This window comes from Piliocolobus tephrosceles, chromosome 6, assembly GCF_002776525.5.
Source record: "Piliocolobus tephrosceles isolate RC106 chromosome 6, ASM277652v3, whole genome shotgun sequence".
NCBI classification, from domain to species: Eukaryota; Metazoa; Chordata; class Mammalia; order Primates; family Cercopithecidae; genus Piliocolobus; species Piliocolobus tephrosceles.
In genome coordinates, this window is record NC_045439.1 from 92480306 (window position 1) to 92504493 (window position 24188).

Consider the following 24188-nt stretch of genomic DNA (forward strand, 5'->3'; position numbering starts at 1 on the left):
TTTTACAATGCAGTCACATTATTACTGTGTATTTATTCCAATCCCTGAGCCTTGAAGCTTGGGATTTTTGAGACTATTGCCCTATGTCTGCATCTTGATGTGGCACAGGTACTGACTATGACATTGATACAGCTTACTTGAGGAAACTGAATTCCTAAAAGGCAAAAGTAACAATATTAGAATATTAACTAATTTTTAAGCAAATACAGATCATTTCAATTCAAGTCAGTATCTTTTCCAGTGCATGCATTACTTCCTGGTGAGAAGCAGCAACTTTCAAAGCAGTTCTGTTATTGTGGACTGAAAAAAAAAACCTTCACATTTTCTTTCTCACTTAGTAGATCAATGAAATAACCAGAACTACAGGTTGAATTTTTGGTATTAATACCATTTTCAATATGAATGGGGTTTTATACTATAGCAGTTACGGGTTTTGATTTCATGTTATAAAAACACAGTATTGGCTGGGCACAGCGGCTCACACCTGTAATCCCAGCACCTTGGGAGTCAGGAGTTAAAGACCAGCCTGGCCAACATGGTGAAACCCTGTCTCTACTAAAAATGCAAAAATTAGCTGGGTGAGGTGAAAGGCACCTGTAATCCCAGCTACTCAGAAGGCTGAGGTGGGAGAACTGCTTGAACCCAGGAGGCTCAAGACCTGGGCAACAGAGCGAGACTACATCTTAAAAACTGAATTTTGAAGACTACTTAGAAATAAAGTAGAATATGTAATTCAATGTAAATAGGATTATATAAATAAAAATAGAATAATAACTAAAATGTAAACTGTAGGAATGCCAGTATTGAGATTACAAGTAATCTTTTAAAATAAAAAAATTGTAATTTTTACCTGGAAAAGTTATTAGACACAAGCTACCATAACCTTTGAATTAAAGAGCTGCCATTATTGAGGATGTAAACTACACAAACTGATATATGGCAATGGCGACACTGCAGTACAGTGGGGATGTGATAATGGTTTTAAGTCAACCCGATATCTGATTGAAAAAAATAACTGACATTGACTCCTATCTTACATCTGTTACAAAAACCAGTGTCAGATGGACTACAGATCTAAATACGATAAGTAAAACAAAAAAAGCTTACAGAATAACAACACAGAATATCGCCATGACTTTGGAATAAGCAGATTTCTTAAACATGACACAAAAAGCATCAATCTTAAAAGAAAAAATTGAAAAATATTAGATTATATTAAAATGAAGAACTTCCGTTTATCAAGAGACATCATTAGAGGGCAGCAAGATAACTTGCAGAGGAGAAAATATTTGCAATACATATACCCAACCAGGGACTTTTTATGCAGAATATATAAAGAATGCCTATAAATCAATACAAAAAAGGCGGAGAATCTAAAAGTGGGTAAAGACTTAACAGGCATTCCACAAATCAGTAAACAACAAAGGTCAATATATAAATGAAAAGGACTTTTCACTTCTCTAGTCACCAGCAAAATCTATGTAAGATACTACCCCATACACACAAAAATGACTCAAATGAAAGCAAAAACAAGTAGGAACAAAGATATAGAGCAACTGGAACTTTCAGATAACCTTGGGGGCAGCATAAAGTGGTACATTAACTAAGCTTGAGCATATGCCTACTCTATGACCCAGCAATTTCTTTCCATCAGAAAGCATAGGCATATTAACCAAAAGACACATGTAAGAATATTCAAAGCGACAATATTCGTAATAGTCAAATACCGGAAATTACTTAAATATCCAACAACAGAAGAGTGGATAAATAAACTGTGGTAGTCACACAGCACAGCAACATGAATGAGCAAATCACAACCATGTGCCACGACATGGATGAACCTCATAAACAGAATGCTAAATGAAAAGTGCCCAACACAAGAGCACATTCTATATATAAAGCTTAAAATCAGGTAAATCTAATAGGGTGAAGGGGTGAGGTGGCAGTAATGACAAAGGAGCTTGGCTTTTGGGATGTTTGTAAGGTTCTGTTTCTGGGTCTGGGTACTAGTTACACTGGCATACATTCAGTTTATGAAAATTCATCAAGCTGTGCATTTAAGATTTGCATACTTTTCTATATGCATATTATGCATCAATAAGTTTACTTAAAATGTTATATGACACAAATTACATGGGTATTTTAAGTGTTTCTGAGTCTTTTAGAGATGCTAATAACTGCAACTAATAAAAACAAACCATTTCAGAACCTATAAAAAAAAACTGGCAGCAAAGGGGAGGGCACATGGTTCCTCTCCTTGTATCAATTTTCTCTACATCCTCTAATGACTGATAAAATGTGGCTTTCACTGCGATGTCTTTATACTGATTCTCCTGGCCAGGTGTGTCCTCAACCAAATCACTTCCTTACTCAAGTGCACGTAACCAGCCTCCTCCTGGCTGCATACTTCTGTCTACACTCTGGCTCCTGACATTGTGGTTCACATCAAGTTTGGTCTTTTAAATATCCATTGGAAGATGCTCAAAAAGGCTTAGGAAACTGTTCTTTGATTTTGGTCTGCTTCAGTTTTTGGGAAAGCAAAACAATCCCCAGCACCACATGCTTCTCTATAGCTGCCTTTATTTATTTATTAAAAAAATATCCAACACATTACTCAAAGAATTTCCAAGTGTCTCCTTCCACTTTTACCATCTACCACTGCCAAAATCTAACCACTAGCAGAGTAAAATAAACTCAGCTCACATAATGGGAAATATTTCTTTGGCTCTGAGAAAGCCAGAGAGAAAGTGCTGCAAAATGTAGGCTAGGAAAATAACGTGAAAGTTATTTCAAGTTGATGATTTCCACAATGTGGAACGTGATGGCCTTGTATATGTGACTCTCTGAATAAAGACCCCAAAAATACTGTGAGGTAAGATTATCATTTTTAATTGACCCCAAGTAGAAGACTCATAAGGCATTTTCACGGGAATCCCCTTTACTCTATCGAGGTACTCAGGTGTGTCTTCTCAACAAGCGTTCTTCAGACTTATCAGCAACAAACTAAAGAATTCCACTGTAATACGAAGCAAACATGCTGATAGAGCATCTTTGAAGAAGCTTTCATAAGACAGACTAACGCAAATAATTTTTTCAAGGCTTCCCAGCCTGTGACTACCAGTGAAGTTAGATTAATATTAACAATCAAATCACACTGGCTCTCTGTCTCCACCAGTTCATACGGGGCCTTATTTGGAATGTGTTCATCAACTAATCTGGGCATCCTAGTGGAGATTCCTCATGGGCTCAAGAGCTCATACTTGCCGTAGATACTTAATGGGTTGTCAGGGTACCCAAACTCTGCAATGGTTTCTGGAATAGTGGAAATGCTCCTTTCTTCTGCCTCACTCTCTTAGAGGAAAAAAGGCATTGCTGTGATCCAATGTCTTACAGAGGTCAGTTCTTCCAGATTTTACTCTTACCTTCCAAAGGTCTCAATCAGGGGAGCAACAGGGCTGGGCCAAAAGGCAAATCAAGTGACAGGCAGCACATCATTCCTCTCTCTTGAGACTAAAGCTTGACTACTGGATTACCCTGTCATGCCTGGTTTCTTCTCCCTTAGGAGGAATTTCATTCCAGGAGGTACTCTAATCACTTTCAAGAGCTCATTCTACCAATTCTCTGGACTTGCCCCTCCTCTGAACCCTAGAAAATAATACAGTCTATACTGAAGCTAATCCGTAACTATTTGCATTACTATTCTCCATAAAGAAAATGGGTTTAGCATGGTGGCTCACACCTGTAATCCCAGAACTTTGGGAGGCTGAGGAAAGAGGCCCGGGAGTTCAAGACCAGCCTGGGAAACACAGCAAGACTCTTTCGCAAATAAATAAATAAATAAATAAATAAATAAGTAAGTAAGTAAGTAAGTAAAAATTAGCCAGGCATGGTGGCATGTGCCTGTAGTCCCAGCTACTCAGGAGGCTGAGGCAGGAGGATTACTTGAGCTCAGAAGTTCAAGGTTCAGTAAGCTATGATCGTACCACCGCAATCTAGCCAGGGCAACAGAGTGAGGCCCTCTCGCTAAATAAATAAATTAAACAAACAAACAAAAAAAACAGAATGGCTCATGGGATTTGGCTTATGTGGCAGAAGAGGTGGCAATACTTCCTAGTACACTCAGGTAATGAGAAAAGCCTTCAGGGAGATATGGAAGCAGTCAGGTCTCCAGACCTAGTACCTTATCAGGTAAACAAAATCATCCCTAAAATGGTCTGTTTTAGTCAACATGAATTATTTTTCTAAGCTGTGCAAGCAAGTTTTATAGTTTGATTGTAAAATAGAACTGTCTCTGATTGATTTTGAAGACAGAATGACAAAAATGTAAACTCCAGCAAGTCCTCAGATCTCACCTACTCTACTAATGAGGAATCTGAGGGTAGCGTGGGGAAAGGCACATCCCAGACCAGATAATCTCTGGCAGTTTTGGAGACAGCCCAGTTTTCCTGACTTCTAGGCCAGTTTTTTTTTCCTCTGTGCCATGTTTCCTCAATATCTCCCAGATAAGAAGACTATATTTTCTAAGGCCAAGTCATAATATATCCTCTCCTTTTCACAATCATTGAAATCTCCTTCACAGTGGCCCTCCCTCCCTCCACTGAAAGAAAAGTAAAAATGCCAAATCTAGCTGGTAGAGAAGAAGAAGGGAGGCAGACTAACTGGTGGGAACAAAGAGGCAAGGGTCCACCCTCACTTCTATACAGCTGGTTATGCACAGAAACGGGGAGGGGGGCATCACGGTGGAGAGAGTGAAGCAATAATTCCAAAAAGACCAGTGTCTAAACCCAGAATCATCCTTACAGAAGAGCAAAAGGGTTGGGCAAATAAATACTAGGTCCCTTGTCTACAAATATCTCTCTATGGGTGAAACTGGTTTAAAATTAACATCAACTGGAACCCTGAAAGGAAAAATGAGGGACTAAGTACCTTGACAATCTAAACACAATCAGGCAAGGCAACTGTGAGAGAGTACTAACTCTATTCTATCCCAGCTTCCACACTTCTACTGACCACACATAGGAAGACCTCAGGTGTTGCTTTAGTGCCTCCGGCTTTGCTATCTTCTTTCCTCTAATCTCTTAACTCTTCCCCATCCCCACTCCCCAACTCCTACTCACTATGGCATTACTGTCTCTCTACTCAGATACTCACCAGAATTGCTATATTTGGCATCTAGTAGATCCTTCATAGATATCTGTTGAATGAATGAGTGAACCCAATTTGTATTACAGATCAAACGAAAAAAAATGAAGCACTAACTGTGATTAAACTGGCAAAAAAAAAAAAAAAAAAGAAAAAAAAGAAAAAACCACCACCACAACAAAATATACTGATTATCACTGGAACACTGCCTCAAACAGGAAACACAATGACCATGGCAATAGACTAATTATCCATTAAAGGGGACTGGTTTTAGAAAAACATAACATTCATTCAGCCATGAGAAAAAATATAGTCAATCTGAATGTGACAACAAATTCTATGATCCAGAAGTAAAAACTACTAAGATAAATTTTGATGTTTATAAAAAGTAAAGTAGAATAAAATAACATTAATCATACAAGATCCCTTCCTCTCCCCTTTTAACATAAAAAGGTATACTTCTCGGTAGCTTGGTAAGAAGATAAACATGGTATATAGGTAATTTTTCTTTTTTTTTTTTAAGACAGGCTGGAGTACAGTAGTACAATCATGGCTCACTGCAGCCTCTACCTTCCCGGGCTCAGGGGGGTTCTCTCATCTCAGCCTCCTCAGTAGCTGGCACTATAAGCTTAGGCTACCATGCCTGGCTAATTTTTGTATTTTTGTAAAGAAGAGATTTCACCATGCTATCCAGGCTGGTGTCGAACTCCTGGGCTCAAGCAATCTGTCTGCCTCGGCCTCCTGAACTGCTGGGATTACAGGTGTGAGCCGCTGCACCTGGCCTAAAATTTTTTTTTAATTGACCAGTTATCACGAATATCAGCTAGATTCTTAAAAAGTCTTTCATAAAAAATATAGAAGGGATAAAATGGTATCCCAAGTTACTTTAAGCTCTAAATACATAAGGCCTTATGATTCTATTAGCAAATTTCCCTTTCATTATGGCACATTCTGTAACTCAATATAAGTTTTTCCTAAATGTAACTGACTGTGACAAAATGATCTCCAGATGACCAGTAAGACTGAAGTTAATTTATATTTCTGCATTTTGCATATCCACGAAAATAAATTTTAAAGCTTCTGAAAATCATTTCAGACAAACTTTGTGACTATACTTGACATGGGATGGACAGAAAAATATCTGTTACCTGATATACATTTACTATCCTCAGTAACAATAGAGAAAAACACAACCATGTGAACACAGAGCTCTAGAAGTGGAAGCAGCTTGGCAATTTACTTGCTTTAAAACAACTTGCCTGCAATGTGGAATCTCTTTCATAATATCCCTAAGAGAATATGGTCATGAATTCTAATTTATGTGTGTCCATGTGTGTGTGTATGCATGTGTGTGTGTATATATATGAATTCACTTATTCATTATGAACATCTACATAACAAGTTCTCTAGCAGGCCAATGAACATGACACTGCCTCTATCCCTCGGCTCTTCCCGGTTTTCCTGTGTTATATTCAAATCACATTCTGTATTATAACACCATTGCTTCTAGTTTTACTTTCTGGAATAACACAAGCCTTTAAATTCTTGAAAGCTGGCTATCACATCTTCCCAAATACTTCTTTTTTCATAACCTCGGTCCCCTAAAAACTTCCAGTTCCCTCCATGTTCCATGTACAAAATTAATAAAATATTGCACTTAGGTCAAAAAATCAGCTGTGGCTGGGCACAGTGGCTCACACCTGTAATCCCAGCACTTTGGGAGGCCGAGCCAGGCAGATCATGAGGTTAGGAGTTTGAGGCCAGCATGGTCAACATAGCAAAACCCCATCTCTACTAAAAATACAAAATTAGCCAGCTGTGGTAGCACACACCTGTAGTCCCAGCTCTCAGGAGGCTGAGGCACAAGAATCAGTTGAACACAGGAGGCGGAGGTTGCAGTGAGCTGAGATCACACCACTGCACTCTCCAGCCTGGGCAACAGAGCAAGACTCTGTCTCAAAGAACAAACAAACAAAGAAAAAACCAGTTGTACAAACAGGTATATTTCTAGGCAGCTATTTGTTTGGGAAAAGCTCTTCGGTTTGTGGTTGACAATATGTTTGGTGTGAGCTAACAGTCTGACATAGCTGCTAACTCAATCTTAGGTTTTCTTTCATGAAGCACAGGGACAGTTTACAAAGTAACAGGTTCCTTTAATGGTCACCTATATCTGAAGTATTATTCTGTTAGGAAGGACAGGTTGGGCCAAAGAGGATGGCAAGTTGCCTGTATATCATATTTTACAGGTATGAAGGACATGGAGCCAAAATGTGGTATGAAGTCAGATTTAATCACCAGAACAGTCAGCCAGTGAAGGTACCAGCGTACAATCAGGAGGAAAATTAGGCATCCAACCTTACGCCAAGATTGGAGCTGCTCTGGTACTGGGGCATTTTTAGAGGGTATGAGGTGGAAAGACAACAAGGAAGTTTGCAGGTGAAAAAGCCCAGCAAGGAGGAAAGGGAACTGGGAGGTGACAGCCCACCTGATACCAAGGTTTACTGAGAAGGAGATGGCAAAACCAGGGATTTGTCCAGAGGATTTTACCATAGAAGCCCTCTGGCTATATACTCAGCAGCAAAAAGTACCAACTTTTTCAAATGTAGGGAGAAAGAAAAGTTCTTATTTATTATAAAATTATTATTTTATAATAATTTTGTCCTTAAAGTAAACTTGGTGTTCTTGAGTAACTCAAACAAAGCATTGCATATTGCAGGATACATCTGCTTAATCTTCAAACACATGAGATAAAAATGAACTTGGCAACAAAGTTTGTTTTTTAGCAGGCAGCTTTCTCACTCCCTCCTTTGGGATGTTAATCTCCTTATTTTGGGGAGAAATCCTTGCCTCCTCCGGATCTGGTTATAAGACACCACTTAGGGGCATCTTTCAGGATTAATAATCACTGGCCCAATTGTCCTTGCTCTGCTGAATATGTCACACTACCGCTCCACAGAGAGCAACAGGGGCTAGCCGAGAACAGGTTTGTTTGGTGATAACTTGCACCACCCTCCCCTAAATCTGACAGAAGGAGCTGGGAGAAATGTAATAATAAAGGTTCTAAAGAGGGTCTAGCAAAATGTATTCTGTAACTCTGAGGAACTGAATATTTAGCCATTTTGAATATTATCACTGGATTTACAATAGGCCCTTGTGTTCTCTGTGAATAGGGTCAGTTGGCAGCTAGTTACGTTTCTTAGGGAATTATTGAAGTCAGCATTAAAATAAAACCAAACACAGGATTCCCTAAAAACTGCAAAGCACTGGGAAGTCTGCCTAGAACAATATCAGGTCATCTTACAAGTCCAAGAGCAGAATACTTGAGCAGCACATATTAATAACAGAGGAATCACCTTTCAACGGTGGCTAGAACTGGTCATGCCTTCATGCTTGTGTCCATGGTTTTGGTTTACTTTCTATGGGGCTTCAGAACTCTGAGACCTCAGAGGTGGGTAAAGATGTGAAGCAGGCTAGAGAGTGGCTAAGAAAAGTGACCTCGTCTTACTATCACTATAATCAGTGGTTAACAATTATTTTTAGCCAAAATATTTCATCATCTTTGAACCTGTTTGAAAAGTCATTATAAATGTCTATCTTAGAAAGGTCCAACTGCTATATTACTGTGCAAAAGATCTGTAGTTGAGATACATAAGGTTCTGGACAGTAAACAATAGTCCTGGTACCCACAGGAAACAACAGAAGCGTGAGGTAAGTAATAAAGCAAACGGTAGCACACATTTACAGCAACCTCAGAGAGTGATTTAGAAGCATTAATTACCTCCAGGAAAGGTATTCTAACAATGGAAAAGACAAAATCCTTCAATGAGGTTGACCTGTGAACCATAAGCTCAGTTGCCTGGTGGAAGTAAGCATTAGTTACCACAGTGAGTCCTCTCCCTGAGAAGGAGAAGGAACCTGTTCCTTCTACTACCCCGTAAGTCACATTTCATATTAAAGCCGCACCCACCTGTCACATTTCACATTAAAGCAGCACCCACCTGTACCTTCCCAGCAGGACCAACCACAAAAGGAAACTAAAAGCATAGTCTAAAATGAGATGAAGAACAAACTGCCCAAGTTAGCATAGATATTTTTCAGTGCTCTCTAGTGCCCTACTAAATGGTTTCTCCGGCATTTCATGTTCATGTTATTTTGGGAATTTCCCCCCAAAATTTGGAGAAGAAGTGGAAAAAAAGATACTTAGGTAAACTGTAAGGAAGAAAAGGAAAACTTCTAACTCCCAAATTCCTCACAATTTGACAGATAAGGGATTATTAGATGAAATAGAGTGAAACAATCTACGGTGAAAACATATGCAATCATAAAAACAAAGAAATGTAGAGTTTTATTATCTGAGGATTTAGAGACAAGAACAACTTAAAGAGTAGTGTGAATAATAAGTCCATTGTTTAGCTAACAAATAGGAGACCTTCATTTCCCCAGGCTGTGCTAACATGAAGCAAATGCTTTAGTGAAGGAAAAAGAAAGAAATCTATTTTTATATCCACTGCTACAATGGATTTTGTCTCTTAGAGATAAAGTTAAGTTCTGACTATTTACAAATGAACTCACAACATACATATTACCCCAACCCAGAAGACATGCAAATTCTTAGGAATGTTTCATGTGTGGCTGTGTGTGTGTGTGTGTGTTCCTCAATTCATAGAGTTAAAACACTGGGTCACCTACTTTCAAAACTAAAAAATTAAAGTTAAAATTGTATCTCTACTCCATACCATAAACCAAGATAAAAATCTAGATGGATTAAAAAGTGACACATATGTGTAAGTATTAAATAAAATTAAAATGCATGTCTTCATAAATGAAAAAAGTAAAGAAGAAAAAAGCTAAAAACCCAAAAACAAAAAATCCAACTTGTAAAACTTTAAAGACATTCAGAAAAAAAATTTTTTAAATTATATCTTTTCCCATAAATTTTTACTTTTATGGCAAAAAATCAAATAAAGTTAAAAAGCAAGTCAAAAATGGAAAAGAATGATCAGAACACAGATGAATAGCTTCAGATAAAAAGATTTTACCAATAAATCAGAAAATGAATACCACAATTTAAAAACACAGCCAAAGAATACAATTAAAAAAAAACATAAGTGGCCAACTTAGATATAAGATAGTGTTCAACCTCTTTAATAGTAAAAGCAAATTTAAACTAAAACTCAGTACCTTTAGTTACTGACATATTCAGGACACTATTGTTGAAATAGTTTTGCAGCATTTTTTTCCCTAGAAAATCAAAGGGCATATTTGCATATGGAAATTAATTAGCCTTGAAAATTATACAGTATTTTCTTACAATTTAACATCTCTATTTCAAATCTCAATTTAAAATCTCTTCATTCCCACTCATTCCTAACTTACTTGTTTTCCCCTTTCCTCAGTGAGACATTTAACTATTGTACTCATCTTTTTAAATACATCTGCTATTTACTTATCAATTCTAGTATATTTTGTTGTATAAAATTTAATTTTTGCTTTTTTTCTTTACTAGCATCTTCTTTTTTTTTTGTAAGGGGGGACTTGTCATTCTTTCTCTGATTACCTCAGTGGAATGAATAGTTAATTTTTTTTTCTCACTACATAATAAAAGCAAACGCTAGCTTTTTATACTCAGAGTTTGGGAATCACATCTAAAGGCTTTGTTATGTTGAATTCTTACTTTTGTCAATTTTTAAATCCACACAGGCACACTTCTTTCCATCTTTAATTAATATCTATAAAATGCAGGGGGTAAGGCCAAAAAGCAATAGCGGGGAAAGGCCATTAACATAACACAAAAATATTCTAGCCTAAAGTACTATATTGTCTGGCTTTTTAGTAAAGCCCAACCTAAAAAGCGTTATCTCTTAACCCTATAAAACGGCAAAAGAATGGATGCTCTGGCAGTTAAACACTCTCTCACAAACTGAATCATTTCCAAATATTAGGTGTTCTAGTCTCACTGTGTTTTGATATTGTCAGAAATGTCAGCCATTTTTTTTTTTTTGGTCCATTTAAGCATTCATTATCTTTATTTTTAATATAATTAACTCGATTATAAATTTATGTGATTTAATCTTTAATAGTGGCCAAGTTTAACAACCGGTTAACAAATTTCCTGAAAATTTAGCATCTGCTCGTATGAGCCATCAGTTTTCCTTTTCCATTTCCAGACCTGAGTGTTCTATTCCACCCTTTTGGAGGTTATAGTCCCACATGACTTGGTGTTGGTCTTTTTCCTGTATCTGTTTCTAGTCTACAACCTCCACAGTGCTTGAGTCCTCTTTGATGATCGAGGCTTGTTTTGCTCGAAATTGCAGGTCCCCTGGAACTGACATCTCATATTGTGCAAATAATTTCAATGATTCAGGTGCTTGTTAGGTAGTCTTTTGAGCACTCCCTGACTGGAACCTCAGCCTGTAGTGATTTTAGACTAATTTCTAGAGGTATGTTGTTTTTCATTTCCTTGACCTCTGAGTAGAGATCACCATGCCCTTTGGATATTTTGTTATACCTTCCTACGGAAGCTATTTTTATCAATTTTTAAGAGTAATTGCAAAAACGTTCTTTATTATACATCAGCTTACAAAGGAAGTTTGCAGGGGGATGATAAGCGCTAGTGCTACTGTAGTGTTTTCCTACAGAGGAGGCACTTGTCAATGAGCAAAGAGGCCAACACTGTGACAAATACCTGGAGCTTCAGTTTCATTTCTTTCTAATAGGGAAACAAATATTGTAAAATAGGTGTAATTTATCCTAAAGCTGTTTGGTTAAAGTGAAATGTAAATGTTTTAAACCAAAGGATTGCTCTACTCTGTAACTGCAAACTTAATTTCTACTTTGCTCTAAGAGTGACTTAGGAGACTATATTTTAATATCTAGCTGATTAGAATATTTTGAACATCTTTTTATTATTAACTTTGAGTTTTAGTTTATTGTGGTCAGAAAATAAATAATAGTTTATGCAGATTATATTTTGGAGATTTTATTAAAACTTTTCTTGTGACCTAGTAAATTCAATTTTAAACTTAATTTCCACTTAGAGTACAAAATTTTATATCTATTACACCAAGCTTATTGTTTATATTATTTAAATATTCTATTTTCATATTTATCCTCTACCTAATTTACATGTCAAATTTTGGAAGGCATGTCCAAGTCTTCTCATACAATTTCTATTCTGTAAATTTTAATTTTTATTTTAATGTTTTGCTTTATATGCACAGTATCTAAAACGTCTGGAGGAGGGAATACTTTTTAAATTTTTATATTTTACTCTTTTTTACCTACTTAATCTACTTTAACTTAATCTCAGTCATATTATTCTATGGTTATTCTTTGGAGCAACATACACTGAGATTTTTTCTATATTTCACAGTAATAACTATAATAATGAAGTAAACAGTCCTGTGTTTCCAGACTTTTAGGATACTCTGTAATTCAGTGCTACCTTACTTGGGACATAAAGACTTATGACCATTATAATTTTAGTTCCAACTGTATTTTTCTTTAATAAAATATAACTGTTTGTCCTGTTGAATGCTTTTCCTCTTGAAATTTCGTCTACCTAACACTAAATTTGTATCTTTATCTTTACAAAATTGTTTACTTTAAACAATTGTTGTCTTTATCTTTTCTTTATTTTCAAACTTTGAACTGCTTTATTTCACATGGTTCCTGCAAACAGCACGATTCTCTTGAGTTTTTTGGAGTGCCCAATCTAAAGAGTCATTCTCTTTTAATTAAGTTGTTAAGTTCTCTCACATTTCCTGTGGTAATACATTTAGTCTTGGGTCTAGTATACTTCCATTTTATCTTTTTTCATCTTAGTTTTTTCGTTATGTTTTATTTTACCAAATGAAGTTTTCTTCATTCTTTTTTAGAAATCTTCACTTAGTAGGAAATTACATATCTTATTTATCTCTCTGACTAGTGAGTTCCTTAAAGAAAATCTAAATCTATCTGTCTCTACCTGTATCAAGAACAATGCTATAACTGCTGCTTCCTCATTGGGAAAAGTTAAAAATTCACTATCTTTTAAGTTAACTTTTCTTTTACCTTACAATCCTACTATATCTACTTTCTAGGTTTTGTTAAAACAAAGATTCTACATTCAGATTTTTTAAAACAATGTGCATCTTCCCTTTCAACAATTATTTTTAAAAAGACCTAAGCTTGAGAAACTATAAAAACACTTAGTTGGCTTAACCTGTACACATTAATAGCTTTGTTGTTCTCTATTCTTTCCTCTATGTTGTTTTACATTATAATTCATTTCTTGGTTAGCTGCAGTACTATTTTAAGTAGTTCTTTGTTAAAATGAAAGGTGTATCAATGGTAAACTTGGTGAGATTTTGCAACGTTAGAGAATGTGTTTATGTTTTTTTCTTTTTTTTTGCTCATACATCCAATCATTCTACAAATACAGTCATGCATCACTTAACAACAGGAACACATTCTAAGAAATGCATCCTTAAGCAATTTAATCACTCTGTGAACACAGAGTATACTGACACACAAATTTAGATGGTACAGCCTACTACACACCTAGGCCAATATGGTGTGTAATGCTCCTAGGCTACAAACCTGTACACCCTGTTACTGTAGTGAGTACTATAGACAATTGTAACACAATGGGAAGTATTTCTGTATCTAAATATAGAAAAGGTTCACTAAAAACAGGGTATGATAATCTTATGGGACCATCATCATATATATGTAGTCCTTCACTGAATGAAACATTGTTATGCAATGCATGACTGTATTTACTGAGTATGTATCATGTGCTAAACGTTTTTCTAGATATAAGAGGTACAGTAGGGAAGAGTAGAAAAAAATCACTACTCATATGGAGCTTACATTCCAAGAGTCTAGAAGATTAGACAATTCATGAATCACATGTTTTTTCCTCTCAAAATTCTGCAGCCAAGAAGAGATGCTTGATGTTGACTTGACTTTCTTTTCTTTCTTTTAACTATTATTTTTTAAAGTGGGCATCCTGCTTCAAACCATCTGGATGTTCTGGAATATTTTCTTTAGTCTTCAAGTTCATATTTTTCTCTGGATTATTTCAAGGTCTAGGTTAAGGGTCTTCTTTCTCCCAATGTCTTTCCTATACTCCAACTATGCCTGTTACTAAGGGTGTTCTTTCGATGAGAGCGCAAGTCCTTAAAAACTCTCTCTTATTATTCTTTCCAGTATAAACACACACGCATATATACATTAGTATATACATTTATTTATACTGAATTCTCTGTATATATTTTTCATGTTTCCAGTCTTTTCACTTGAAATTTTCATGTTCTGGGCTAAGCACAGTGGCTCACGCCTGTAATCCCACCACTTTGGGAGGTTGAGGTGGGCAGATATCTGCAGTCAGGAGTTCGAGATCAGCCTGGCCAACATGGTGAAACCCTGTCTCTACTAAAAATACAAAAATTAGCCAAGCGTGGTGGTGCGTGCCTGTAGTCCCAGGTACTTGGGAGGCTGAGGTAGGAGAATCACTTGAACTTGGGAGGCGGAGGGTGCAGTGAGCCAAGATCACACACTCCAGCCTGGGCAACAGAGTGAGACTCTGTCTCAAACAAAAAACAAAAAACAAAAAAAAAATTCATGTTATTTTCCTTTGAGTTCTATCAGAATTCCTTTATCTTTCTTCTCACTCAGTGATTCAGGTTTCTTCAGTATTGAATCTGTTCCTCACTGCTTTGTTTTAAAATTCTGTAACCAAGTTTTTAATTTCCAGTAACTTTTTCTGTTCTCAGTTGATTTGTTTTTCTTGACTATCTGCTCTGATTTTAATCAATGCAATGCCCTCTTAATTCTACTTTGAGTAATAACTCATTTTTCTCAGTTTTCTCCTGTTTTGTACAAGAAGTCTGTTTCAGACAGGAATATCACTTTTGTTGGTCAAACTGGTCTTTACTTTTGAATACTACATCTTTCTATATGTCCATGGATTCGTCTATGTTCATTCCAAGAGAGGGAAGTATCCATGTTTGTTTTGTGAGTCATACAAAGTTGTGCCAGATAGTGTGTAAGTGTTCAAATCAGTGGTCTTCATAAAAAAAAGGGGATAGATTCTGGTTTTATTATAAATGTATTTGCCATGTTAGTGATCCAATCATTTGTATAAAATGATAAGGGGCTGGCAAGTAGAACCAGAATAAGGGATTTTACTTTTGTTCCAAATATATATTCTAGGTCTTGAGTAATCTAAGTGATAATACTGATAAATAGGAGTATCTATTATACAGGTGTTACGTATGTGTATTATATATAGGTATATAATTCATGTATATCTGGATTTATTATATGTGTATATATACAGATATATATGTATGCAAATTAACTTTAATATCTACAAAACACTTAAATATGGATATCAGATCACAAGTGCAACCTCAACAATGCCCCCAATATATATATACTGGGCGGGTATTATTTTATTCTCCAACATTCCTTGATTTTTTTTTCCATCTTATTGCCATCCCTACTGTAATCAAAAAAGGGGAGTTTATTTTCTCAAGTAATTGCTTAAAATTCCTTTCCATCACCTCAGATATTTAAATAAAACTCAGTTTTCATTGTCCCATCTTTTCTCCTTGGCTACTTCCCTACTTTTCCCTACAAATATTATGCATTATTCACATTGCAGTAAGTTACACCCATTAAATATAAAAAAGAACAACAACAGAAAACATCCTGAAATCTTTGGGGCTACTAATTTCTAAAAAGATTACTTCAAGCAGTAAAGTTTTCTTTTATAAAAAAGAAAGTTTAAAGTTTCATCACTCAAATGTAGCCTATCTAAAACACCTGGAAACGATTTCAAAGTTTTCAAAGTCACTATTCTAATAGGTATTACTTCCAACCTAACCATTACTGGCCTTTGAAATATAGAAGCTAAAAACAGACTGCACAGATCAAATACTATAGATAAAAGCATTTTGAAAAGCATATGGTACTATGAAAACATAAGGTGGTAGTATTAAAAATCGATTTGGACATGAAATCCCAAACTCATTCATTTCAGTGATTCCATAGTGCTTGGATGAAGGTAGAAAATAGTGAGACTTTCATCCAGATTCAGTTCAGCATCTTACTGGGATCATTTCAGGCCAGTCAGCTGTAATCAAATTACACTCCATCCAGACATAATTAGAAACAAACTGAGGTTTTGGTCAAGTGCCACAGGTTTTTCACTCAAGGCCATCATGCTCACTTTCTTGGAAGACACTTGGAAATTATGTGATCAAATCTGAAAGTAACTTTTCAAGAGGTGTGTGTGGTCTTTCTGACAAAGAAGAACTTTATATTTGCAACTGACTTAAAATCTCTGGCTGTAACTAATTAGTGATAAAATAACAATAATGAACATGGAATACAAGCTAGAAGAAATCTTAGACTCTAAAACACACGTTAACAGAATGAAATTTATAATATCTGCTATTATATCTCATCTATCAAATATAGCCAAGAATATGGAAGAAAAAAATTGTTAAAGATACGCCTAGTAGGAATTTTTAAAAAACATCTGCTGAGACAAAGAAGTCTGGGCATACTGCATGTAAAAGTAAAAATACAGGCCGGGTGTGGTGGCTCACGCCTGTAATCCCAGCACTTTGGAGGCTAAGGTGGGCAGATCATTTGAGGTCAGGAGTTCAAGACAAGCCTGGCCAACATGGCGAAACCTCATCTCTACTAAAAATATAAAAATTAGCCTGATGTCGTGACGGGTGCTTGTAATCCCAGCTATTCAGGAGGCTGAGGAAAGAGAACAGCTTGAACCTGGGAGGTGAAGGTTGAAGTGAGCTGAGATCGCCCCACTGCACTCCAGTCTGGGTGACAAGAGTGAAATTCCATCTCAAAAAATAAAATAAAATAAAATAAAATAAAAATACAGTAAGTAAAATCAGGTGTTTTGAAAATGTATGGAACCTACTGAAATAATTAAAATATAAGCAGCTGAAGCAGATTTAGCAGTGACAAAAATTAGAATTATTCAGGGATAACCACTTCTTAGTAATCATGCAGTCATACTCACTGCTTTAAGCTTAACTAAGTGCTTTAATAAACATTACATTATTTGGGTTTCACAACACCATGAGGTGGAAAGCCCTGTGAACTTATAAAGAGAATAGCAACAGTAATGAATTTGAAACATGACAAAAGAGAATGTGAGAAACTGCCCAGGGACAGAGATTATATACACTTATAGTACAGTGGCTCTTGACACTGTGTAAGCAAGAGCTTAATACATATCTGTTGAACTGCACCAAACTGATAACACATTCAATACCACTTTTATTAAAAAAAATAATAATAAGAAAGAAAGAAAGAGGTAGGCAAAAAAAAGTACAAAAGCATGTGTGTGAGAGGAGCACTATAGGAAAAACTATGGAAGGCTATAAGGTGATTTGTGATCAATGGTTATATCAGATAAGTGGTGGCAAAGATGAGGAGACTTATTCTGACACTTCTTTATTGTCTGGATTTTCACAATAAGCATGTATAACTTTTGAAATTCAAATGAGTAAAACCAAAATTAAAATGTGCCAGCTAAATTTGTTAACAAAGAATGGGTATTGCTTTTAAAACAAAAAATTCAAAGTATATGTTTTTTAAAAATGAAAGATAAAACACCCTAGGATTTTGCTATTGTTTGCGACTACTGGATCCTGAAAATAGAACAGTTAACTTTATGATCACATATACTTGACAGAGATCTTAGTGGAGAAAGAAATTTAGATTCCATTAATCCGTATTGAGCATCATCAAGTATTAGACACTGTACTAAGCAGCACTGCAGTAACTTAGGACTTAGAAAGCACCTGTACTCAATTCATGCACAGCCTTCCTCATATATACCCAATTATATCCCCTTTCAGCTTTACACATAAGCAACCCCTATACTTTGAACACAATGTCAAAGATAACTATTTTCTACTTATCAAATACTTCTATTCATGAGAGTCCATGGCATTATTACATTTAAGAACAGTTAACTTGTCCTTATTTTGCCTAAACTTGGAGGCACTTAGCTAGAGTAAAATTTGGCAAAACAAAAAGATGACTCATTTTGTCAGGCATTGTAAACTGCCTATCAGAGTATAAGGTGTATTTCACAACTTAAATTCTGAAAAAGGTCATTCTTCCCTCCCCTGCCTCATAAGTGATTGGCTGTTACTGACTACACCTAGCTTTCTATTACTATGTCTACTTTAAATTAAGAGGCCAAATCTATTATTTGGAAATACACGTGGCTCAATCAACTGAAGGTGCTCACAAAAATCTTCAACCTCTTTCAAGAACTCTTTACATGCCGTGCAAACTATTGTTCCATCTGGGCTCTCCCACCCAACTCGGGGCCCTCACTCTCCTCATTCTGGAACACAGTGCTATTGCTAACACTGTGAGCAGCCACAGTGGCTGAACCAGGCTACTCTCTGTCTGTCTCTGCTTGGCAGTGGGAAATTCCTTTGTCTTTATACTTAGCAGCAGTGTAATCTTAGAGAAAGATCTTTAATTGGAGAAGACTTTACTGAAAACTCACTTGGGAGTCCCTAGGCGAGTTGAAAACAGATCATTGAAATCTCTTTCGCAGTTGGGTTTGGTCAGTAGAGCCACTGGGCTGACTGGATCTTCATTCCAAGTGCAATCCCAGTTCCTTTATCGGGAGGCACTTATACCATTCCAGACTAGACCAAACTTTGCTCTTCATTTTGATAAAACCAAACTGCTTCCTAAGATTCATTCCATACTTACTCTTGAGTACTTTGTTCAAAGCAGACTACTAAATACTGTCAGGGACACAAAAATGAATCCGGTGCCATACTCAAAGAACTTACAATATCTAAGCCTTAAATTGGTAGGACACAAAGGAGAACATCTCAGTACTGACTTACATTTAAAGAATGATCAGAAAAACACAAAAAGCCGCTATTAATCGAAATAAAATAGGATATACCTTCCAAAACATCAGAGAATGTAAAAATGCAGAAAAGTTTAGCCAAAAATGCACTTACAGAATTATTAAAATCAAAGCATAAAATAATCAAGGACAAAATATATCAGTGATAATAAAGGTGACCACATAGAGCTCATTGTCCAAGTTAGGATTTTCAGTGAAAGGAGACACTATTAATAACTTCTCCAAGACGAGAGGCATAAACCAGATGTCCTCAGCAACCCAGGTTGTGAGGCCTCCCTAGTTATGAAAATAAATAGCTTGCTTTACTCAAAACGAGAGATGGAGTTAAAGGGTTCAAATGCTCAGCTTCGCCTCTACTTTTCCACAGTCCTGTTTTTGGAATCAAGTAATTAATGAGGCAAAGAAAACAAAATAGGATACACAAAAAACTATATGATGAATACAAAGAACAAAACTATGGATCTGCTACATTTTAAAATAAATTTAAACTTGGTAGTGATTTGTGGCCTTGGGAAATACTGTATTTTTATATCATGTAGAGTTCAATATCAATACATTCAAATTATCATTATAATGATACTAGTAAACTGTCACTTTCTACCTGTTTGGGCTTTTCTTAAAGATAATTTTATATTTTAGCATAGGTTTAATGAACCTGGTTTTGGTTATACACTTGTCTAATCTCATAAGGGGAAATTTTTCAGATGTATTATCAAAAAAACTATCGATGTATCTGAATTATGTAGAAATCAGACTTTAGTGGGCCAAACTCAAATCCAGAAAACACTCAAAGTTACTCCGAGGAGTGAAGATATTTAGAAAGACCTAAGTAAGACTAATGTTCTGTTACCCACAAACTCTTACAGCTGCGTTTTCAGACTGTGAACAGTGCTAGGGCATCTCATGTCTCGACAGATTAATATATCCACAAATGAAAAACACACAGTGAGCCTCGTTGCCTAATCCAAGTTCTACACCTCTAAACAGATGTAGGCCCTTGGATGAAATTAATTCTTGGTGAACACAGTGAACATTAGAATCAATGAAGATGTACACAAGCTGGTGGCCACATCCTAGAAACTCAAGTTTCCTAATAAGCTGGACCTCCAGTCTCTCTTTGTGATTTGCTGTCCCTCAATTTTCCCACATGTAAACTAGAAACTAAATGCCAACAAACTAATGACTAACTGTAAGAATATCTCCTAGAACTTCCAGACTCCATGTTTCTCCGGCTCAAACTTCTATTCCATTTCTGTGCTCAGAAGCAGCACCTGGGAGGGTAGCACACAGTCATTCATTTATTCATTCCCACCTGTACTTGAACATGCATCCTAGTAAAGTGCACCCAGGCTCAACATCAGAGATAAGCCTGAAGAATGATGACCCTTGCCCCAGGAGCTCCGAGACACTAACTGAAAACACAAACAATGTAAAGGAATAGATGTTATACGAGAGATCTATTAAAAGAAGTATAGGAACTCAAAGGAAGGAAGGAACCAGATGTATGTGTCTGATGCAGTTGGGGAAGGCTTCCAAGAGGAGGTGACATTTGAGCTGGCAACGAAGGGAGAAAGAACACTTCAGGAGAAGAGACAGCATGTGCCGAGACACAGAGGCATGAAAATCGTGGTATAGTCAGAGGGCTGAGAACTGAAACATAGGGGGGTCAGAAGAAGCAGACAGTGAAGAGTCTCTTTCCAAACCGAGCAGAACTGACAGATCCTCACTGCCAGCTTCTCTCTTCCTTTTGAGGAGCCAGCTATTTCTCCGCCTGTCCTTTCCAATGGTTTTGTCCCTTACAAAGTGAAAGACCTGGGTTCTAGATCAACTCTCAAACTATCAGCTGCCCAAGCTTGGAGGAGACCCAGCCTCTCTGTGAGTCTCTGATTATTTATAGGAGAAAGAGCCTACAGAATCTATGAAACTCAAGGGTTCTATACGCAGAGTGTCAAAAATCATTAGAGCATGTTTTCATTTTCAATAATCATAGTAAGTGAGGAGAATCAGTACCAGTATTTCAAATAATTTCAGCTACACAACTATACAGAAAATAAAATTATAGCTAACAAGCAATGGCTGGGATAGTGTAATTTGTTGAGCAAGTCAAAACCCTTTCAGTTTTTTAATACGCAAAATGAAGAGAAATTTACCACTAAAATTTGTTTCAAGGCTTAAGAAAACAAACAAAACTGACTCAGTGAACACCGCGCATGCAGCTGGTACTAAATAAACGTTGGTTAAATCTAATTTGATACATCTTTCAAGTGCATTAATCATTGTGGCATTGGCTGGGAGCGGCTGGGAGCAGTGGCTCACGCCTGTAATCCCAGCACTTTGGGAGGCCAAGGTGTGCAGATCATGAGGTCAGGAGTTCGAGACCAGCCTGGCCAACATAGTAAAGCCTCATCTCTACTAAAAATACAAAAATTAGCCAGGCATGGTAGGTGCCTATAATCCCAGCTACACGGAAGGCTGAGGCAGGAGAATCGCTTCAACCCAGGAGTCAGAGATTGCAGTGAGCCGAGACTGTGCCATTGCACTCCAGCCTGGGCAACAGAACGAAACTCCATCTCAAAAAAGAAAACCAAACCTGTGGCATCATTGTTAGTATCAGTTAACAAAATATATGCAAATATAGTGAAACTGATTATGTAAACTGTTTGGAAAGTGAAAATTTATTACTGTCATTTTAGAAAATCAAAGGCTTGTTGTTTTGAAGAAAAACAACCATTATACAACAAATCTATTAATTGGTCATTTTCTTTAGGGCTAAAAAAAAAAGTTCCTCTTTCCCTTCCACCCCTACCCCCAGGGGACAGAAAATTTACCTTTGAATTCCAAGCATATCTGATTTCCTCCAGCCATTACATAGTCAAATAATAAGACAAATTCAGATACAAGGGTGAAGGAATAACGACTTTTACTTCAATTCTACACTTGAATCAATAGACTCAAACTCTTTGAAATATGATCATTAATGCAATTATGTGCTGAACTGCTAAATTAACAGTCATCTGGGAAACATAAAACAAAACTAGTGACAATGTGCTTCTAACTGCAAGGGGTTCAGGATATTAGTGATATTTTATATTCTGCTTCATTGCTCACCAAACAGCATACATTTTTATAATAACGCTTTTTCCAACTAGAAACAACCAAAGGTGTCATAACTCAATTTCTAAGATGAAGAGAAAACAAAAATAAAAGAAAATATATACAGTTGAAACAATGCCTTTAGTAGCTGGAAGAGGGGTAGGAGGGGCAAGAGAATGAAAAACAAAGGGCCAAATTAAACTTAAATGACTGCTGTGAAGTCATTCTTCAGGTTGAAACAGCAGGCTAAATGAATTTCAACTCCTCTATATTAATGATTTGGTCATCTCTAAGCCTCCAATAATAAAAAGTGCTTGCCTGCCTGCCTGCCTACTTGCCTGCCTGCCAACCTGCCTGCCTGCCTGCCATGTGTAAGACTCTGGGCTAGGCAGGGGGATATAGTCTATAACTTACATTGAGGAGGTCTTGATTGTGTTAATGAAACTTTAGCACAGTGAAGCCCAAAATCTACTCAGCATTCATATGTCCTTCACCCTACAGCTCTTTATAAAAAACAGAGTTATAGGCTACATGTTTTGCACATGAGCACTGGTGTGGACAGAGCACAGGCTCACACACGCACTCACATTGAAACTGCACTCGGTTCCTCGCTGATTTAACGAAAATCTGTGGGAAAGTCTGCCCCCTTGTGTTCATCTCAGTGCAGTTGTGACCCTGCTACAGCTGGAACTTTGCAGATGCCTTTTACCATCCCATGATGGCTTTAGAGAGGGGACTTCAGCCTGCTCAACCTTTACCCAAAATCAAGGCCAGTGTAAACGAGAAAGTGCCAATGCTTCTGAGCTTGTTCAAGTCCAAGAAAGCCATTCTGGATCTCTCCCGAGGCACAGTGAAGTGAGGCTAGTCCTCATGGATCCAATCAGGATAATTGTTTTGTTTTGTTTAAAAAACAAAAAAACTCCTGGTTATGAGAAGAGATCTTTGGAAGGATGGAATTCCTCTATGTCAAATGGCCTCTGGACCTCTGCCTGTCTGAATGTCACTTAAAGCAATCCACAGATAGAGAGGAGGGCACAGAGGGTACTGAAAACAGCAATGTAACTAAGAAATAAAGGAAAACCCAAGACATGGGCAGTGGAAAAGGTGAGGAAGGATCCTGAAAAACCAACTAGGAGAGAAAGAAAGGCTATAGAGATTCATTTACCTCAACTTCCTTTTATACAAATGCAGATTCAGGTCTGGAAATTCCCACAAAGTGGCCAACTTGCCAGAGGTACCACCAGTAAAACCAGTGCTGCTTCTCCTATCAGAGGATGTCTTATTTACTAGTTTGTGATCAAAACTGTGAAGCACCTGTAAATAATTTGGAAGACTAAGCACCCAGTATGAGAAACATAACCTAGTGATCAATATAGAACCAAACAGTAAGCAAAAAATAAATTTGAGTAAATGATCAGGATACAAAATTAAGCCAATAAAGATTTCACTTTTCAGAGGAATAAACAGTCCACTGCATTAAAAAAAAAAAAACAAAAACAAAAACAAAAAAACACGTTTTTTTCTTTTTAAAAATCTTTGGATCCTGAGAAAGGAAGGCTTATAAAAGACACCTTATATTCCTTCCTCCCTCTCTCACATCCCTTCACCTCCAAATCCCAAGTTCAAAAACAGATAAAATTAGGGAGAGGCTATGTCAACACAGGAAAAGGTCTTATCCAAAAGCCGAAAACTTTGAAAAATGGAACTAAAGGCCACCCAGGTATATTATGCCACTAAGATAGCAGTTTGTTGTTCCAGAAGTTGAGGGAGAGAAAGAGAGAGAGGGAGAAAGAGAAAGAGAGATCCTGGGCTTCACAAATATCCGAAAGTAAGAAGGCCAAGGGCAGAAGTCTTTGTCTCAGGGAAGACCCTCAGGCAAAAGTAGTTCTGGCTGCTGCCTGCTGGCTCAATTGGAGACGGCTGGGAATGCAGCCGGCAAAATAAGACCTTGTACGAAAATGGAAAGGGCTGCACCCCCAAAGAGACTAGTACTGGGATAATTTTAACTGTTTAAAATCATTTATTT

At 36.8% G+C, this 24188-nt stretch overlaps 1 protein-coding gene across 1 annotated transcript in view; it reads right to left on the reverse strand.

Annotated features, from left to right (window-relative positions):
- EFL1 (elongation factor like GTPase 1) overlaps positions 1-24188 on the reverse strand; it is a 93466-nt gene that overhangs the window by 45284 nt on the left and 23994 nt on the right. Inside the window, exon 5 of the mRNA XM_026448055.1 lies at positions 10817-10871. Coding sequence (XP_026303840.1) covers positions 10817-10871 — 55 coding nt within the window. The remainder of the gene's footprint in view (positions 1-10816; positions 10872-24188) is intronic.